Source organism: Rhincodon typus, chromosome 8 (assembly GCF_021869965.1).
Source record: "Rhincodon typus isolate 14 chromosome 8, sRhiTyp1.1, whole genome shotgun sequence".
NCBI lineage: Eukaryota > Metazoa > Chordata > Chondrichthyes > Orectolobiformes > Rhincodontidae > Rhincodon > Rhincodon typus.
Window position 1 is genome coordinate 33,135,367 of NC_063339.1, and position 21,588 is coordinate 33,156,954.

The following is a 21,588-nucleotide window of genomic DNA, read 5'->3' on the forward strand; positions in this document are numbered from 1 at the left end:
ATTTGAAGAGGATGTAATAGCACTAAACATGCATTAAATGTAAAACATCCAGTTCAAAGAAGGTTCACTCAACTTATTCCTGAGCTGACGGTCTTATTTTATGATTTGGTTCTTTTAGTCATTGGCATTTAGAATAATGAGACAGGGTCCGATTGAAACCTATAATATCTTATGGGGACTTGACAGGGTTAATTCTATGGCAGTTTTTCCCCGGTAGGAATGACTAGGACTAGGGGACGCAGTTTAAGAAGTCCCACTTTTAAGATGGGTTGGGAATTGTTTCTTTTTTTGTTTCTCAAAACAGTTGTTGAATTCATGAAAGGTTGAGTTGGATAGATTTTTGAGGGAGCTGAAAGTTATGGCGGGGCAGTGAAAACCACAACTAAATCAGTCATAATCGTATTGAATGGCATAGCAAGCGTGCATAACTATGTTCCCCTTAAATGTTCACTTATACCAGGATCAACATTTTTTCTCAAGGGCTACTTTTAGATTTTCAGGGGCAACTTTTTCATTCTTATTAATTCATGTTATTAGGTGATGCTGTCAAATAGTAACAATACTTTCTGCATATGTATTGACATGAAGGTGTTTGGACTCTCATAGAAACAGAATTAGTACATTTAATTGATTATAATAATGAACTCTATTAAACATAGAGCCACAACACTTAAGGAAAGCATTAACTTCCTTGACAGCACCATGTTTAAGTTGTTATGAGAAGGTGGTGCAAATGCTCAAGCCCCTGCACTCCTCCAATCACATCATTAGTGTAATTGCGTTGATTCAGTTACCAAAATAGCCAATTGCTTCTCTTTAGTACTATTATCAAAATCTAAAGAAATGTTCACCTGGCTTCTTTCAACTCAAAATAATTCATTTATTATGCACAATAAATATTTCTAAAGCAGTAGCAAACTCCAATTAACACCCAAGCTGTGATATGGAATTAAAACTATATCCCCTCGTTCCCACACTCTTAACACTAGAAATTTTTTTGTTAAATTTAACTACTAAACATAACTGCTGTCGGCCAGAGGGATGGAAATGTGATGAATTTTCACATCAGTTGAATATCTTGTTGACAAAAGTGAATTGCAAATATCTGTAGATTGATAAATGCTCAGTTCTAATTTCATTTAACTTGGATTCAAGTTGTTGAGAATTGGTCACAGCCCACTACATAAGGTTTTGCTAAGAGACAGGAAAACTGGTATTTAGAACTAGTTTCAGGGAATCTGATGGTTTCTGAGAATAAGATTCCAGGAGAGAGGCATCAACTTCTGGAGTTTCTTCTTTACTCTGACTACTGGATCTGTGGAATAAAACTCTTTATAAATCCAGAGAGGGTTGCTAGACATCTATTAGCACAGTCGCTGCATTCATGTTAAAACTAGATTTTCCTAGTAATTAAAGCAATAAACCCCACCTCCTATGTCCTTACATCTTTGCTTAGCTACTTCTCCAAAGCCATCGAGAGAGTCCTTAAACATCTGTGTGTATTCACAACAATTAGAACAAGATGACAGTCATAAGTTTACTATGTTGTTTTTCTGAAATAATTAACATACTTCTACAGGTGAAAAGCCATCGCCCTAAACACATTTTTTGTAGACTTGGGTCACAGCTAACATATTTTGATCGCACATATACTAAGTTGGAACTTTTGACCAAGCAGCTACAACCCTTTTTACTACATCTCTGATCTTAGTCTTCGATTTAAATTTAACAGATGAAATTTTTCATTCATTAGGAACCACTAAATGTTTTCCCCCCCAAGTATAGTAACAAGTGAACTTGCAAGGAGTTCACTACCTCGTGATTTGAAGGTTTTCTCGGATTCCACTTAGTTGAGTATTCCTTGTTGACCAGTTTAAATGGTTTTGCTAATTTGTAGCCTCTCTTTCCCTCCTATCTTTGCAATGTCCCTCTCTAAGCTCCTCGTACCCCACTTGTGCCCCTCTTGCCATGGTAAAGATGATGGAAGGGTGCAGGAAAGGTATCTGAAAGGAGAGGGGAAATTATGTAATTCAGATTGGTGGCCAGGTATAGAAATTGGTTAGCAATTTAGTGAATTGAAGATCGAGGTACATTTCCAGTGATTCTGAGGTTAAGAGAAAAGTTACAGGTTCCACGCTAGGAAAGTCGGATGTGGGAGAAGGTTTGACTTGGTGGATAAGTGATAGGAAGTGGAAGCCGCAGGAATAAGTGTTTGTGTGACTAATAAATTCCATGAACTTCTAGTCTGTTAAAGAATGCAGAAAGAAATATAAATAAACAGTTTCAACTGTAGAAAAGAAGCATGTTATTGTCTTTGCTCTTCAGGTGATCTTAGTGTAGTGGAGATAGGAAATTTCCATGAGATTCTCTTGAACCTTGGAATAGATGCCTTTAAGTTGGGCATTAAATGGTAAAGGTTATACTGTGTTTGAAGGAGTTGAGAGAAAGATGTAGACAGGATACGCAGTAAAGTGATGGAAGATCTCATCAACAGTACTCTCAAGTCACACTTGCTGAGCAGTAGTTTGGGTTCTGACAGAGCTAAGCTCCTGACCTTGTTACAGTCTAGGTTCAAATAGAAGAGCTGAATTTCAGAGGATATCAACTGTGGCATCAAGAAGCCCCAGCAACATTGGAGGCAATGGGAATAGGGGAACTGCTTGTTGAAGTTACAGTTGGCACAAAAGATGATGATGTGGTTGTTGGAGGTCCATCATCTCAGCTCCAGATATCTCTGCAGGAGTTTCACAGGGGAGTGTCCTTGGCCTGGCCATCTTTAGCTGCTTCATCAATGGCTGTTCCTCTATTAAGGTCAGAAGTGGGGCTGTTTACTGATGACTGCACAATATTTAGCACAATTCACAACTCCTCAGATACTGAAGCAGTCCATGTCCCAGTTGGAAAGACCTGGACCATATCTAAGTTTGAGCTGGCAAGTGTAAAGTAACATTCATGCAATGCAGGTCCAGGCCATGACCATCTCTAACAGAAGAATCTAACTTCCCCTTCTTCCCCTTCCCCTTCCCCTTCCCCTTCCCCTCTCCTGACATTCAAACATCAGTGACTGCCCCACTATCAACATACTTAGATTACCATCAACCAAAAACCGAACTGGATTAGCCATATAAATACTTATGCAGCAAGACCAGGTCAGAGACTAGGAATCCTGCGGTAAATGACTTCTCAAAGCCGGCCTACAAGGGAGAAGTCAAGAGTTTGATGAATTATTCTCCACTTGCGTGGATTTTCAAAGAGGGTGGTTCATGTGTGGAATGAACTTCTTGAGGAAGTGGTAGATCTGGGCACAGTTACAATATTTAAAAGACATTTGGAGAAGTACAAGAATGGGAAAGGTTTGAAGGGATATGAGCCAGGAGTAGGCAGGTAGGACCACCTTAGATTGGGATTATGTTCGCCATGGCCTGGTTGGCCCGAAGGGTCTGTTTCCATGCTCTGTGACTCTGACACTGAGTGCAGCTGCAATTACACTCCAAGCTTGCCATCATTCAGGATAAAGCAGCCCACCTAATTGTCACCATATCCACGTTAACCCCTTCAACCATTCATACTCAACAGCAATAGTGTGTACCATCTACAAGATGCACTGCACAAATTCACCAAGGCTGTTCAGACAGTGCTTTCCAAACCCAGAATCACTTCCATCAAGAAGGACAAGGGTGGACGATACATGGGGGCACCATAACCTCCAAGTTCCCCTCTTGCATAGTTGCCATCTACTTGGAAATATATTGCCATTTCTTCAGTGTCAGTAATTCATAATCTAGAGCTCCCTCACTACCAGCATTATGGTGTATCTACACCAAATGGATTGCAGTGGTTCAAGATGGCAGATCACCATTACATTCTCAAGTCAATGAGGGATGTGCAATAAATGCTCGCCCAGTCAGCATTGCCTAAATCCCTTGCATAAATACAGAAATGAATCTACAATATACAATGGACTAGATTTTATGGAAAAAGAGTCTGAGAAATGCATGCAATTAACATGCAAATTAGTCAGCAGATTGTGAAAAAGGAATTCCCTGTGAATTAAAAATTACCACAAGATGCTGGCCAATTTGTGCCATGCCACTTTGTTTTATACAACAACCTGTTTAGACATGCTGCGGCATACCTACAGGTCGGATGGAACTTGAACCCATGCCATCTGATCCAGAGGTAGGAACACTTAGACCCTGCTATGTCTCTGTTAGCTTTGTGAAAGTGGCATCTAATGTTTCACCTCACAATGATAATCATCAAGGAGTTGATCTGAATGTTAATTGTCACCAAGTTAAGTAACCTAGTATTTAACAATGCTAGTAAACTTAATGATGGCCAGTAACCCCTCTTGCTCAGAAAATAATCGATTTATAAGTTTGATTCCTTCATGTTGTCATTTATTTACGACAGTCTACAAATGTCAAATTTAAAATAAATTTCTTCCTACCCTTTTTTTCTCCGTTAATCAAATCATCTCCCTTGTATCTTTTGTATATTTGATTTGATTAGGAATGCACGCTCGAGTTCATCCTCTTTCTCCATTCTCCTCCTGTTTATTTCTCTATCTTTTTCTATGGCTCACCAAAGTTCAAGATGCCCGATTACTTTGACTGTACTATTCAATTTGGGTCCTGCCTTAGAACCATATTAAAAGGCTTGCATGTCTCCAAACAAAACCCTTCCGGATAAAAGTAAAAAATAGTTCCAAAAGTCTACATAAAATTTTTAATGTTTTGCCATGCAAGATTCCTTTTTGTGTTTTGATTCTTTTAAAATAAAAATCTGCATGGAGCAACCAGCATCAATTGCTTCTTAATACAAATTAGCATTGCTTTACTAATAAGCAATTACTATTTGAGCACCAGCAATTGGTAATAAGAAGCTATAGGCCTATATAAATCTGGAAAAACAAAAACATTAGTAAAATTAATTGCGGAGTAGTTATTTGTATTCCACTTGAAACATAACCTGAGACAGAAGTGTTCTTGGAATGTGGATAAAGAGCCGAAGGGTACTGTCTTGGCATGAAGTAATTTATCCACACCAAGAAGTAATATATCTCCTGCTATTCTTTTTGTATATATCTTTTCAAGAACTGTTGGCTTAAAAATGAGAAGATTCTGATTTTTGTGTAGTTACTGCAGGTTCAACAGCCAGAAATCAAGCACCTTCCAGCCATAGAGGGGTAAAAGTAGTGGGCAGATTGCCATAAGCCATTTGTACATGACCTACAAGCCAACTTAGTGTATTGCAGCTCAGCTGGAATGGTATATAACTAAAAGTGGTTTAAAATTAGAACGTGGTTACATTTTTAAATTATCTATTTAAGCAATGTAATTTTAACTTGGTAATCTGTTAATATTAATAAACTTTATTAAAATTTTCTTTCTTCAGTTGGTGTATGAATTTTTCTTGAGGTTTTTAGAGTCTCCTGATTTTCAACCAAATATAGCAAAGAAGTACATTGACCAGAAATTTGTAATGCAGGTAAGAGAAATAGCCAGCTATTTGATAATGCCATTTTCAATGTTTCCATTTTAAAACCGTTTTAAATTATGTACATAATTCTGCAATGTAGATGGCTATGTCTTCCTTCTTTGCATTTTCTAATTCTTTGGCAACCTTCTAGTTAATCAAACTGATCACATTAAGTTAGATCTTTCACAGCAGTTGTTGACAACAGATCTGATGCATAGAATATATGGGTTAAATTTTGATTTCAGTCTGTATTTTTAAAATGTAATGCAAATCTTATCAAGTATTGTGATATTGTTTGCCTACATTAGTACTGGTGAAAGTAGTTTATTCATTGCAAAATGCTTTAGCACCTCATGAAAATATGATCGGGTGCTGTTTCAGTTACCTCAAAACGATTGATATTCCATGAATTATTTTGAATATGGTAGTCATTGTATTGGCCATTGTGCCAGCTGTTTTGAACATGACAATCCATAAACAGGTATTAATTCATTTGTTTGTGCTAGTATTTGCGGGGGAAGAATGGAAAGGACACTAGGAGAGAAACATACCTCTCCAAATTCTGGGATTGGAACACATTATTCAATGGAAGTTTAGATACTTTAAGAACTTGCATCACAAGAGTATGTTATAATAGAGATTTCACAGTACTTGAGAACAGTCGTGTCTTGGGCAGGGAGTGGTTTGCATTCTTTAGTTTTTTAATATATTACTTATTTAGATCATGATGGGGAAGGCTAAGATCTGTGTCTGGTCACTGGATACTTAGGGCTTGGAAAAAGGGTTGCAGCTGTAGAACTGTTGAAAAATATGCAGAACCTTTTACTGTAGTTCTGCAGAGTTTTTTTTCATTCATGGCATGTGAGCATTACTCACCTCACCCTTAGTCTGAGAGGCTTGCTAGGGCATTTCAGAGGACTGTCAAAAGTCAACCATAGAATTATAGAACTGTGTGGTACTGAAGGAGACCGCTTGATCCATCATATCTGTACAGGCTCCCAAAAGAGCTGCTGTCCAGCCCTACCTCAGTAGCCTTCCAACTTCATCACTTTCGAATATATATCCAGTTCTCTTTTAAACCTCCTATGCAATTCAAACCACTATTCTCCCAGCAGCGCTTTCAAAATCCTAACAACGCTCTGAGTAAAGAAGTTTTCCTCATCTTACTCTTGCTGACAGTCTTGAAATTGTGACCCCGAGTAACAGACGTACCAGAATATCCTCCCTTTCCATGTCAAAATTGTTCATAATTTTGAGCACCTCAATAAGGTCACCTCTTTAATCTTCTCTGCTCCAAGGAAATAAACCCAATTTCTCTAGTCTTTCCTTGTATCTAAAATCCCTCATTCCTGGTATCATTCTAGTAAATTTCCTTTGCATTTTCGCCAGGGTTTTAACATCCTTCCTTTAAATAAGGTACCCATAACTGAACACAGTACTCCAAATATGGTCTGACCAATGATTTGTAGAGATGTAGCATCACTTCCTTACTTTTGATACTCTGCCTCCATTTATAAACCTAAGGATCCTATCCTATAAGCCTCCTTAACAACTGTTCCAACTTGCGTAGCGACCGTCAGTGAAGTATGCACTTGAACTCGGAGGTCCCTTTGCTGCTGTGCTCCCTTCAAAGTTGTATTGTATCTCTGTTTCTTCTATCAAAATGCATTACCTCTCATTTCTCTGCATTCTCAGGTGGATTGAGGTGGCTCAAGAAGGCAGCTCACCACCACCTTCTCAAGGGCAACTAGCGATGGACAATAAAGGCTGACCAGCCTGCAATGCCCACATCCCATAAATAAATAAAAATTGAAATTCTTCTGCCAGGTGCCTGCCCATGTAGCCAACTTGTCAATGTCCCTCTGAAGTTGATCATCATCGTCCTCACAATTTACTGTTCTTAGCTTAGTATTATCTGTAAATTTGGACATTTTTGCCCTCAACACTTATTTCCAAATCATTTCTATAAATCAGAAAAGCAAGGGCGTAGCACTGATTTCTTCGGAATGCCACTTTCATTTCATCTCTAATTTGAGAAATGCCCATCTATACCTACACTGTTTCCTGTCTTTTAGCCAGCTTCTAATCCATGCTGCCTAAGACCTTTCAATCTCAAACATTTCTAATTTGCTAACCAACCTTCCATCTGGCACCGTGTCAAATGCTTTCTTGAAAATACAAATATGCACCATCAACAGCACAACCCTCATCCACTACCTGAGTCACCTTGTCAAAGAACTCAATTAAATTTGTCAGACGTGACCTGCCCCTGACAAAGCGATGTTGATTGTCTAGTATTAACTTATTTTTCTGTGTGTATATTTACCTTATCCCATGTTACAGCTTTCATCGGTTTTCTCACTATTGATGTAAAGCTGACAGGTCTAGGTTGTCCCTTTCTCCTTCCTTAAACAATTTGTGTCACATTTGCAATCCTCCAGTCCTCGAGACTATTCCTGTGTTCAGAGAGCTGCAAAATTTCTGTCAATGGCTCCATAATTTGCGCCCCCTCTCAGGAATCTAGGATGCATCTCATCTGGAACTGGTGACTTAGCTACCTGGAGTGCTGCGAGCCTTCTGAGCACCTCTTCTTTATCTATCACTGTACTGCTCAGTTCCTCAATATCCACATAAATGTGGGTGACTGATTTCCTTCCCTGAAGGGCGTTAGCAGATCAGATGGGTAGTTACAACAGGTTACATGGATATTATAATGCCAGCTTTTAATTCCATTTTGTTTTATTCCATTCAAATTTCCTCATCTGCCATGTGAGATTCAAATTTATAGACTGAGAGCATTAGTCTGGGACTCTGGATTGCTAGTTTATTGACATTACCTCAATGCCACTGCCTCCTCGTAATATCTGTATGCTATGCAGTTAGCTCCAGAATTGATCTGGTTCTGGATAGAAGGTTCATGCATTACTTGTTTAGACTGCAATAGTTTCAGAAGGGTGTTAGATTCTAACACACGGTGAAGAATTTCCTAGAGATCAGGATTAGGATCTGTCTTCCTGTGATAATGCCAGCTAATTTTTTTATGAACATTGAGTTTAATATAAGTTGTGCTTGTGCTGATTTGTTGGATCAGTATAGTTGGGGAACCTTGTCCAGAGCAATTGTCACCTTTTAAGGCTGGAATTGTGATCAGTACTTCATTACAGATGTGATATCAGCATTAGGATCTTTGCCTAATTATGTATGCAGATCCTTGTGGTTGGAGGCTTGTGTACAATAAAACAGCTGGCCTGGGTCAAATAATCTGCTTTTGGGCTATGTGTAGATAATTCTACTTTAATTGTGGGTGATTTGAAAGATTCTGTGATTGGACAACGTAATGAGATCAGAATGGGCAAGGGATAGTTGCATTTCTTGTTTGATCGTCACCTATGGGTTTTTGGGGAGAGCAAAGTAGTTAGCAAACTCTGTTTATTTCCAGTGGGGGCCACTAAAGTTTTGAACTGGTTTTCTTTCGCATCTGTCTATATATGTATAGTTTTTGCGTTGTGTGTGCTTTCATATTCTTGATGAGGCTAGTAGATTCTCATTTTCAAGCCAAGGAGGAAAAGGTTGATGCACTAGTGTTTTTAGGACAGATTTGGTGTTTTGGATTCCTTGGGAAGCTCGCCTGCTGTTATGGATTGCTGGGTAGTTTTACTGTGCAGCATCTGTGCAACAGATGTCCTTTTAGTAGCTTTAAGTTATTACTAGCCATGCCTTTCAAGGAAATTTGTTTTCCTGTTTCCACGTTTTAACAAACTGTTAAGAAAATTGGTGAATATTTTGAATAGTTTGGGGTGTAATGCGAGAGAAACTGCCCCAGTCAGCAGGAATTTTATTAGTTGATTAAATGCTGCTTTGTTTAATTAGTTAACGTGAGATTGATTCTGGGTTTGCTCAATTCCCCTTCTTCAAGATGTAATTGATATAGATTGAGGTAGAAAAGGCTTTGTTTTCACAATACTAAATGGAATTCTTTTTATTCACCTATGGGATGTGGGCATCGCTGGCTCGACCAGCATTTATTACCCATTCCTAATTGCCCGTAGGGTGGTTAAAAATCACCTCGGTCTGGAGTCATGTGTAGGCCAGACCAGGTAAAGATGGAAGATTTCCTTCCATAAGGGACATTTAGTAATCCTGAGGGATTTTTACAACAATCAATAACTGTTATATGATCACCAGTACAATGTCTCCCTCATGCAAATTTTTATTAAATTCAAATTTCACCATTTACCATGCGGGGATTTGAACTCATGTCCCCAAAGCGTTAACCTGTGATTTTGGGTTATTCATCCAACAACATTACCACAATGCCACCCTCTCCTTGCGATAAGATTTCACACTTCCTTTTAAATTGAGATTAGGAATTTCATTTCTTGCATTTAATTAACTACGGCATCTCACATGATCAGACCAGGCATGCAAATTTAAATTGTTATTCTACTTAGTGATAAGATTGATGTTTTAGGACCTGGGGTGGAACGTAAACCTAGGTTATCGTATTAGGTCTCAGCACAAGCAGTTTGGAGGGAGGAGGAAGCTTGACTTCTGGGCTCTAGTTCCATTGTTAGCACCTAAGTACCTATTTAAATTTTTAATGAATATTAATGATCTATGTAGCTAACTGGTAAGTTGTTGGAGTCAAAGTTGAGATATTTCTAGAAATGTCATCAACATTTCAGTTAACACTTGAATGATTTTATCCAAGTGCCCAAGATTGGCTAGTTGATCTGCCTCCAAAGCTGGACCCTGAGCTTAATTTTGCATTCAGTACTACTTATTATATAAAGGAGTTCATTGGCCTAGTGTTAACCTCTTTTGTTCGTGTCCATATTGCAGTCACAACTCTGAATAGGTAATGCCCTTCTAATCTGTACTCTGGTTTGCAATTGTTGCAGCATATTAAAAACTTTGCTTGCATTTAAGAGGTGAACTAATCTTCAAAAAGAATATCCAGCATGTCAAAAGCATAGTTCCCAAATAACATGAGGTTTCTTGGTGCTGTTCTACTCCTAAGTTACGTTTAGATTTTTTTTTAAACTCCGTTACAGTCCTACAGCATGGAAACAGACCCTTCAGTCCAACTGGTCCCTGCTGAACATATTCCCAATCTAACCAAGTTCCGCATGGCTCCGCTTGGCCCATATCCCTCCAAATCTTTCCTATTCATGAACTTATCCAAATGTCTTTTAAACATTGTAACTGTACCTGCATCCACCACTTTCTCTGGCAGTTCATTTCCATATGCAAACCACTCTTTTTTTTCAAAAAAAAAAGTTACCCCTCATGATTTTTAAATCTTTCTCCTTTCACCTTAAACCTGTGCCCCCTGGTTTTGAACTCCCCTACTCTAGGGAAAAGATACTTGTCATTCACCTTTATCCACGTGCTTCATGATCTTATAAACTTCAGTAAGGTCACTCCTCAACCTCCTATGCTCCAGTGAAAATGTCTCTTTTTTTTTTTATATATATCTCAAACCCTCCATTCCCGGCAACATCCTGGTAAATCTTTACTGAACCCTCTCCAGTTTAATAATATCCTTCTTATAACAGGATGACCAGAACTGTGCAGTGGGTCTCACCAGCATCAAGTCCTGTTCTTGTTTGTATTACCAAAATGCAATATTTCACATTTATCCAAATTAAACTCCATTTTATCACTACTCAGCCCGTTGACCCAATTTTTCAAGATCTCTTAGTAATCTTAGTTAACCTTCTTCACTGTCTACTATACCACCAATTTTGGTGTCATCTGCAAACATACTAGCCATGCCTCCTATATTCTTATCCAAATAATTTATATAATTGACAAACAAAAGTGGACCCAGTATTGATCCGTGTGGAACACCGCTGGTCACAGGCCTAGAGTCCAAAAAATAACTCTCCTCCACCACCACGACCCACTGTCTTCTACCGTAAGCAAAGTTTGCATCCAGTTGGCAAGCTCACCCTGAATCCCATGTGATACAATGTAACTAGAGTCATAGAGATATACAGCATGGAAACAGACTTTTCGGTTGAATTTGTCCATGCCGACCAGATATCCAAATTTAATCTAGTCCTATTTGCCAGCATTTGGCCCATAGACCTGTCAACCCTTTCTATTGATATACCCATCCAGATGCCTTTTAAATGTTGTGATTGTAAACGTACAAATTAGTCTACCACGTGGAATCTTGTCAAAGGCTTTACTCAAGTTCAAGTAAACAATGTATGTCGCTCTACCCTCATCAATCTTTTTGGTTACTTCATTTACGGAAAATTCAGTCAAGTTTTTGAGACATGATTTTCCTCGCACAAAACCATGCTGACTTTCCCCAATCAATCCTTGTCTCTCCAAATGCATATAAATCCTATGTTTCAGAGCCACCTTCAACAATTTACCCACCACTGACATCAGACTCTCAGGTCTGTAGTTTCTAGGCTTCTCCTCATAGCCTTTCTTAAACAATGGCTCAATATTAGCCATCCTCCAGTTCTCCAATGCTTCACCCATGTATGTAGATCATGCAAATATTTCCGCTAGGGGCCCTGCAGTTTCCTCCCTAACCTCCCCCAGTGTCCTGGGACACATTTTGATCGGGTCCTGGACATTTGTCTACCTGTTGCGTTTTCCAAGAGTTTCCAGCATGTACTCTTCGTAACATGAACTGTTTCCAAAACATCAATATTTATTTCCCTGAGTTCTCTAGCCTCCATTTCTTTGTCAACAGTAAAAACTGACATGACATATTCATTTAATATCTCTCCCATCTCTTGAGGTTCAACACAAAGACAAAATTGTTAATCTTTAAGGGATCCTACTCTGTCTCTAATTGCTGTCTTGCTGTTAATGTATTTGTAGAATCTTTTTGGGTTCTCTTTAATCTTATGAACCAAGACTATCTCATTTCCCCTCTTTGCCTTCCTGATGTCCTCCTCAAGAATAGCTCGACACTCTTTATACTGTCCAAGAGATTTATTTGATCCTAGTTGTCCATATCTGATATGTTTTTTTTATTCTTGACTATAACTTCAATATCTTCATTCATCCATTGTTCCCTAGTCTTAGCAGCCTTACCTTTCACTCTAATAGAAACGTAATGCTTCTGAACTGTTGTTACCACAATTTTGAAGACCTCCCACTTGTCATTCGCCCCTTTACCTCTGGACAGTCTATTCCAATCAACTTTGCCTTACTCCAATTAAGAGCTTTAACTTTTATGGCAGACATCTTTTTCCATAACTATTTTGAAATTAATAGTATTCTGTTCGTTTAGTCACAAAGTGTTCCCATACTAACACTTCAGTCACTTGCCTTATCTTCCTTCCCAAGAGAAGGAGCATTTACATATTGATAAATAAAATTTTCTTGAACACAGTTAACAAATTCTTCACCATCTAAGCCTTTAATACAACGGCAGTCAATGTTTGGAAAATTAAAATCCCTGCTATTACAACCTTATTATTCTTACGTATATTTGAGATCTCTCTACATATTTGCTTCCCAATTTCGCTCTGATGATTGAGAGAACCTATAGTACTATCCCATCAAGGTGATCTTCCCTTTCTTATCTCTAATTTCAACCTATATGTTTTCACTAAATGATCCCTTAGAAATATGTTCTTTAATTAGTTATGTTTTCCTTGATTTAAAAATGTCCTTAACCAAAAATGCCACTCCCCCTGCACCTCTCTTTCCATCCTTCCTATTTTACCTAAAACCTGGAAAGTTCAGCTTCCAGTCCTGTCCTGTCCTTCCCTCAGCCAAGTTTCTGTAATAGCTATGATGTCTGAGTCCCATGTTCCCATAATGCCCTGAGTTAATCAGCCTTGTATCTAAGACCTCTTGCATTGAAATAAATGCAGTTTAATTCTTCAGTTACTTTGTTCTCTGACTTGCTCATGTCTGCCTTTGCTAATTAGCTTGCTCTTTTCTGATTCAGAACCATCCTCATCTTTCTATTTTTGCTGTTAGTTATGAAGTCCCCACCCTCCCTCTCAAAGGCCAGGATATTGGTCCTTTTCCAGTTCAGGTGAAACCTGTCTTTTCTGTCCCAGAAGAGATCCCAGTGATCCGAGAAACTGAATCCCTGCACATTGCACTACCTCTTCAGCCAATATGTTATCTCTCCTATGGTTTTTATTCCTTCCCTCATTAGAACTTGGCACCCTCAACCTGTAAAGATATTGCAACACACTTCTGAAGGAGGTGGGACTTGAACCCGGGCTTTGTGGACTAGAGTCAGGGATGCTATCACTACACTGCAAGAACCCCTGAGTTTCAATTTTTAAGCTTAATTAAATATCTGCATAAACATGATCAAACTGATGAATTTGCATCAACTGTATACACCTTTGTCAAGTTAGATTTGTTGGCTGTGTAGTTTGGTGTTAGTAAGAAAAAAGAATAATGTGAAGAGAACGAGAAGTCTTTTGAAGGGTGGCCACAGACTGTCTCCAAAACTAATGTTATCTGACCTGTTTACAATTGTCAAGCATTTGCAACCAATAAAAGTTATAGTTCTTACCTAGCCAGGATTATGCATGTGTATACATAAACTTTCAATCTAACGTTAACTTTTTCTTTTCAACAGCTATTAGAATTATTTGACAGTGAAGATCCACGTGAGCGAGACTTCTTGAAAACAACTCTGCATCGTATCTATGGAAAATTCTTGGGCCTAAGGGCTTATATCAGAAAACAAATCAATAATATATTTTATAGGTGTGTGACCAAAAACTTGTATAAATTCACATCCCATATTTTTAAATTAGTAATTGGGCATCTAGTCTGTAACCTTTTAAAACTAGAATCCCAATTGCTTTGAATGTTTAAGAGGTTAAAGCAAACACTCTTCAACCCACCATTGGGCATTTCTGGGCAGGTAATCTATGTGACATTCTTTTTCCTGCCATTGAGAAATTCAATTGCTCATTAAACAATCCCAGAGTTTTCATGGCTTTGTTATTCTGAAAAGAAACTTGCTGGTGGTTGTAGTCTTAAATGTACTTTTTAAAGTTTGAGCTCCTTCTACAAATGGTTCAGCACAAAAGTTTTCTCTGAACTTACTATTAACCTGCATATGGTCACCTTTCAAGACTCTCAAGTCCACTGTTGTCTTAATCCACAGTTGTCCAATACCATAAATCAGCTTGTTGCTCCTAATCTTCTTTCTCTGCTTTAATAACTCCTTTGCACTTTGGCCAGAATTGAATAAAGCACGCTTGGTATGATCTGGCCAGATCATACCACAGTGTGACTTTCAATTTTAATCTAAGGATGTGGGCTGTGCGTGACCACATTTATTATCCATCTGTAATTACACTGAAGGTGGTGATGGTGTTGCCGTAGGATAGAGTATTCTAGGAGGTTAATTAGCAGCAGTAGATATGCAACTTGCATGTGACTTAAGGATGATGATATTCTTGCTATGTTGTCACTCATAATCCAGCAGTGGAGATTACAGGAGAGAGAGAAATGCCACCTGTTGATCATGTACACTGCAGCTACAAAGTGTCATTAATGGGAGGTACTGATCAAACAAGCTGTTCTGTGTTATATGAGATAACAAGGTGTAGAGCTGGATGAACACAGCAGGCCAAGCAGGAAAGCTGACATTTCGGGTCGAGACCCTTCTTCTGAAGAAGGGTCTTGACCCGAAGTGTCAGCTTTCCTGCTCCTCTGATGCTCCTTGGCCTGCTGTGTTCATCCAGCTCTACACCTTGTTATCTCAGAATCTCCAGCGTCGGCAGTTCCTACTATCTCTGTGTTATATGATTATTTTGAGAAGTGTTGCAGCTGCTCTTAGCCAGATGAGTGACAGATATTCCATCACTTTCCTAAATGGTGTTGTAAATGTGGAGAGGTTTTAAGAAATTTAAAGGTGAATCATTGTACTGTTGCTCTTGTAACATCATAATAACAATGGACAAGACTGGTTCATTTGCTGGTTGCTGAGGGCTCCAAGGTAATGCTACCACTGAAAATCATGAAGATACAACTAGACTTCCTCTGTTATTTACTCTGAAAATGTTACTTGCTGTTCATCAGCCCAACTCAAAATTCCATCCGGGGGGCAGCACAGTGGCTCAGCGGTTAGCACTGCTGCCTCACAGTCCAGGAACCCAGGTTCAATTCCAGCCTTGGGTGATTGTACATGTGAAGTTTGTACGTTCTCCCTATGTCTGTCTGAGTTTCTGCCGGGTGCTTCAGTTTCTTCCCATAGTCCAAAAATGTGCAGGTTAGGTGAACTAGCCGTGCTAAGTTGTCCTGTAGTGTCCAGGGATGTGCAGGTTAGGTGGATTAGCCATGGTTAATGTAGGGTTATGGGAATAGGGTGGGATGTTGTTCAGAAGCCAAGTGCAAACTTTGTGGGCCAAATTACGTTTATCTGTACTGTAGGGATTCTATGATTCCTGGCAAAAATGGTTTGATATTGGAAAACTTGTTAGAGTTAAACATTATGGAATAAGCTTATTTTTGGATTAAAAATCATCTAATGAAACAAGTAAGTTGATTGGATGCGCACTTATCTGAGGAGCAGTGCATAATTGTCATGGGACTTATGGATGACTGACCTCTGCCAACCACAATGATCATCAGTAAGACACTAGTCCTTTTTAATTTAAGTTTTGCTAGTCGTTAGGTGACCTACTTGGTAAAATAACATTGAGACCAACTCCTCCCAGCATCCAGCTCTTGCATCATGTCTGGCTGAAGGTTTTGATAAGATTTGAAATAGAATGATTCAAGCAGAGCTTAATCTGAGAATCAAGCAGGATATTGGGGAGTATAATTAATTTGGCATTATTGATGACTTCTTCCATTGCTGTACTGATTGAGAAGGCTAATGTGGTGACAGTCAGTTTTTTATATACAAATAATATGTGTACACACACACAAACACACATCTAGGAAATAGCTAGGCAATCATTCACATTGTATCACAGCTGTATCAAAGCAGCTTGGCTGGAAGAGTAGCTGCTTTTGTCTAAATATCTTCAACACTTTAGTTGGGATTTTTAGTCTTTGCAGTTTTCAGTGCCATAAGTTACTTAAGTAAACCAATTAAGTCCAATGTATGTCATATTTACAATGGAGCTATTAGAAAGAAACAATAGGATCATCTATTCAAAGACAGATGCAAGCACTTCAGCCTTCTATATTGCACCCGCACCCTGGGCTCCATTCTGACTGAGGATATTCATGAAGCTTTCTCTTGACTGTTTCCTGGTTAATTGCCACAATTCTTGACCTGATGTGATAGCAGTAGAATTTTCCTCTCATCTGTTGGGTGCAGAGCTATTTAGATGTTTTTGTAACCTAAAATGTTTGGTGTTTGACATGCATGTTGCACGGTATACTATCTTTTCTTAAGTTATTATGTAATATGAAGCTGTGCATCATCGTCTTTCAATTTGAGAATGGCATCTGCTCAGGGATGCAAGTTTCTGCCATTTATCTTAATGGAATTGAACAAGTCAATTCTCAGCCCTCAGATTTTTGAGCACGTGCAGCAGGACATTATATGAGGTAGTAGGACCTGGAGTGTAGGATTTGCTTCCTTTTCCTTCCTTCCTTCCTCTACTGACATTCTGCCTCCTAATTTAAGGTGCTTGGACTCCAGGCATGTGCAGTTAGAATCGTGCTACTCCTGATAGATATTCTTATACTCTATATTGAACCATTGTTGGTCTCCTAACTTGATTGTGATCAAGGATTCAGGGATGTGGCCAGTCACAATGTGGCAGTATTTGGTTCACCTCAGCTGTTCATACCTAATTTCAGAAATAGATTTTTCTTTGCACTGTCCCATTTATGGTGGTGATGACACCTTACAGTGGAGACAGAATTTTATCTTGTTGTTTTGTGCTAAAGCCACTTCTGATAGTACTATCCAATATGTTTGACAGTACATGGGCGAGTAGGTTGGTTCTCAAGCTCGCTCTGGGAACCCTGCCCTTCTGGACTAGTGCTTGTACAATAAAGGTGCCTTTAGTGGAAAATTTTGAAGTCCTCAAAATGGCATGCATTCTTGACCTTTGTTCTTCAGATTAAAAGCAATATGAAGGAATGTTGATCTAATATTTAAGAAGTGCAGTTGGTGATGGATCAGTAGGAGTTTTCTCTTGGTTTTTCGTAATAGGTATCTTGAAAGTTTTGATAGAGCAGGTACAGAGTGAACTTTTCTTTTTCGTGCTAATTAGAGGCTATCAGTTTTAAGAGTTTCATAGACTCCTAAATCACTACAGTGCAGAGAGGGGCCATTTGGTCCATCAAGATTGCACTGACCCTCTGAAGAGCATCCCACCCAGACCCACTGCATAACCTTACCCTTTCTCATAGCTAACCCACCTAGCCTGCACATCCCTGGATACAGTAGGCAACTTAATTCTGCCAATCCAGTTAACCTGCATGTATTTGGACTGAGAGGAAACCAGAGCACCCGGAGGAAACCCACACAGACACGGCGAGAATGTGCAGAGTCCACACAGACAGTTGCCTGAGAGTGGGGTTGAACCCGGGTCCCTGGCGTTGAGAGGTAGCAGTGCTAACCACTGTGCTGCCCAAGAGTTGCCAAGAAATCCAACTATGAATACAGAAGAAATTTCTCAACCGAAAGAGTAGAGGCAGTATGGAACTTGGTGCCACAGGAAGTGGTTGAAGTGAATAGTATAGATTCGTTTATGTGAAAGCTAGACAGGCATTTGAGAGAGAAGAGAATCGATGATTGAAAGATATAAATAAGAAAAGATGGGTGATGGCACAAGTGATGCATCACCAAGATTTTGCTCGTAATGTAGCTTAATGTTATATTTCTCATGTCCTGTAAAGAATGCCTTGGCATGTTCCAATATCTTAAAGGTACGATATTATTACAAGTTGATATTTTTCACAACTAAGCAACTTCCCACTCTCAAATTAATTTCCGTTTCTCTACTTGCATGATGAAATTGGACCTCTGAACTGGATTTCTAGAATACAACCTTTTGTATAATTATAATTCTTTATAATTATATAATTCTCTATTGCTGTCTGGCTTGTACATTTAGTTAATAGGATTGAGTGTGATTCTTTTCTGAATATGTTATAATTATTTCATTCGTCCTAGGTTTATTTATGAAACTGAACATCACAATGGTATAGCAGAATTATTGGAAATTTTGGGAAGGTGAGTAATTGCTATTTTCTTTGAGCAATGTGGAGGTATTCTGAATTTTAAAACTGACAATTGAAAGCAATATACTTATTTTTTCAAAAGAACATTTAGTCAAAAGTATCGATTTATAACCACCATAACTACCAGAAGAGAGTGTGCATGTGAGTATAGTTTGTTTGAGTAGAAATATTTAAAAATAGGTCTGTGGTATATCAAAAGGAAATGTAAGTAGGTTGTTGGTACTTGTTTTGCTCCCATGTGGTAATGCATTTAAGTATGTGTGTGCTTGTGACGAGGTTTATTATTCCAGTAGGTGTTTATATTAACAAAAATCTTGACCTGTAATTTGCACTTGAAAATAGATAAGATCTTTGAAGTATTACAATTCGATTAAAGCAGCAAATAACTGCATTATGTTTCATGCAGAAGTAGCCAAGAACGATGAAAGTCACAGGAAATGCAAGTGATTTTAACATCTTTAACATGATAAAGTTGATGTTCAACAATACTTAAGGATGTATTCTGAGAAATTTATAAAATATATCTAAATTAAAATTTACATGAGAGTTTAGAAAACTATCTCAAAATATGTGTGTATGCTTACTTGAGAAGGGGAAGGGAGAAAAATATTTAAAAATGAGCAGCAAACTCATACTTTGAAATACTTGAAAATAGAAACTTAAGTAAAGTTTACTGCTATGGAATTTTATACCATTTTGTATTCTTTGGGTCAGGTGTTGAACTTTAAATAAAGTTCTCAAAGTTTATTTATTAATTGTATTGTGCAACCTATGTATGAGATGGTTTTAAGTGAAAGGTAGAATAGCAATGCAAGTAAATGTATGCACACAATTTAAAAACAAAATAATGGTTGACAGGTTGGGGCTAGTCCCGTGCCCACTGTTTCAGTTGTATTTCCCAAAAAAGTGATGAGATTTGGTGTTGTAAATTGCAGCATGATTCATATATCTGGCAGATTGATTCACTGCTCTCTGGGGAGGAAAATTCCACAGGCCAACTACATTCAGAAGAAATTCCACCTCATCTTCCTCTTAAATAGTAGACACCCTTATTTTTAGTGTGCCTGTTGAATTCCTTACAATGAATTGATGAAGGCTGAAAGTCTTATCTTTTTTCACTTTTGATTTAATTATGAAGTTAAACATTACAAATGAATAGCTTGCAACTCTATAAGCCTCACATCCCTACCATCAATATCAGTCAGCTTGTCTCTTCATTTGTGCACATACAGTTATCAAATGAATGGCCTATATGCAGTTAACCTTATTTTTCTAGATTGGCCTCAAGGGAAAATATAACCTGTCAACATCTATCCCGTCAAGGTCCCTCAGAATCTTATGCTTCAACTAGATTAAGCTAAAGTCACTATAGTCCCAGAGGACTATGGGGCTGCCCTCTCATTCAAGAGAGTAGACTGGTGATGGTTTAGCCTGAGGGTCACCGTGCCTCAGGTGAGAGGAGAGGTTGAGAAGAGAAGAAGATTGCTTCATTGTAACTGGAACTGGTACAGGAATTGAACGTACAGGAATTGAACCCACACCATTGCCATCAATTTCGTGTTACAACCCAGCCAACTAAGCTAAATTGCCCCTCGTTCCTCTCAACACCAATGCAAATAGGCCCAGTCTGTTCAAACTTTCCTTGCAAGAATCTAGTGACTGGTCTCTGAAGTGCTTCCATTACAAATATATTGTTCTTTCAGTAAAGAGACCAAAACTGTACCTAGTGCTCCCTAAATGTGATCTCCCCAATTCCTTGTACAGTTGTAGCAAGGATTCCCTATTTTATGCTCCATCTCTCTCACAATAAAGACCAACATTTCATTTGTCTTCCTAATTATTCATTGTACCTGTCTGCTATTGTTTTGAGATATACAAGAACATACAAATCTCTCTGTACCACCACATCCTGTAGTCTCTTTCCATTGAAGAATTTAATAAATTCCATTATTAATAATAATCTACTTTTCTATTCTTCCTGCTGAAGTGAACAATCTCATATTTCCCCACATTATATTCCTCACTCACTTAATCCATGTCCTTTTGCATACTCATCCCTTTCCTATCTATGTTTGTATCATTATTAAGTCTGGCTACAATGCAAAGTGGCCCTTCATCCTTGTCATTGATATAGGTTTTAAAAGTTTGAGATCCCAGTGCTGATTCTTCTACCACAATTATTATTTGTCATTCTGAAAGTGATCAGTTTGTCATAATTCTGTTTCCTGGTAGTTAGGCAAGCTCTTATCAAGAGTCGTGATCTTTTATGTGGTACCTTGTTGTGAATACCTTTTGGAAATGCAAATAAGCAGCATCACAGCCCCCTTCATCCATCCTGTCTGTAACTTCCGCAAAGAACTCTAATTAGTTTCACACACTTTGCCTTCATCTGTCTCTGACTTTGCCTGATTCAAATATGATATTCTAAAACTCCTTAGGAATTCTAGTACTTTTCCAATGATAGATGTTGGACCAGTTGCCTATATGGTTCTGATTTCTATCTTCTTCCTGTCTTTAAATAGAGATGTAATGTTTGCAGTTTTCCAATTTACTGAAACGTAGGATTTAGGTGACTGAATGGTTATGACCATTGCATCTACTATTTCTGCATTTGCTTTCAAAATTCACACGCATGCTCAACAAATAACCACAGCAACAGTAATGGTCAGGATAATTGCATATTACATTTGGGCAATGCATCCTATGTGTATTTGAACACAGTAAATTTAGAAAAGGCAATGTTCTACCATATTTCAAGCTACAGTCTTATAACAAAAGAGATCAATAATCTGCACTGGTGAAATGTTAACAAGGAAAATAGTAAACTTATAGCTTCTTTCCAAGAGATGCAATATTATAATCCATTCAGAAATTATTTTATTCTAAGTTTTTTTTTTGATCAATTGGGTGCTTTGCACTGAGAATGGACCTTTCTGAAAC

The 21,588-nt window shown here is 38.3% G+C and overlaps 1 protein-coding gene across 2 annotated transcripts in view; it reads left to right on the forward strand.

The window, feature by feature from the left end:
* Positions 1-21,588, forward strand: part of ppp2r5ca (protein phosphatase 2, regulatory subunit B', gamma a) — a 68,927-nt gene that overhangs the window by 12,385 nt on the left and 34,954 nt on the right. For both annotated transcript variants that reach the window (XM_048599648.1, XM_048599649.1), the window contains exons 3-5: positions 5,398-5,490; positions 14,063-14,193; positions 18,581-18,640. In XM_048599648.1, coding sequence (XP_048455605.1) covers positions 5,398-5,490; positions 14,063-14,193; positions 18,581-18,640 — 284 coding nt within the window. The remainder of the gene's footprint in view (positions 1-5,397; positions 5,491-14,062; positions 14,194-18,580; positions 18,641-21,588) is intronic.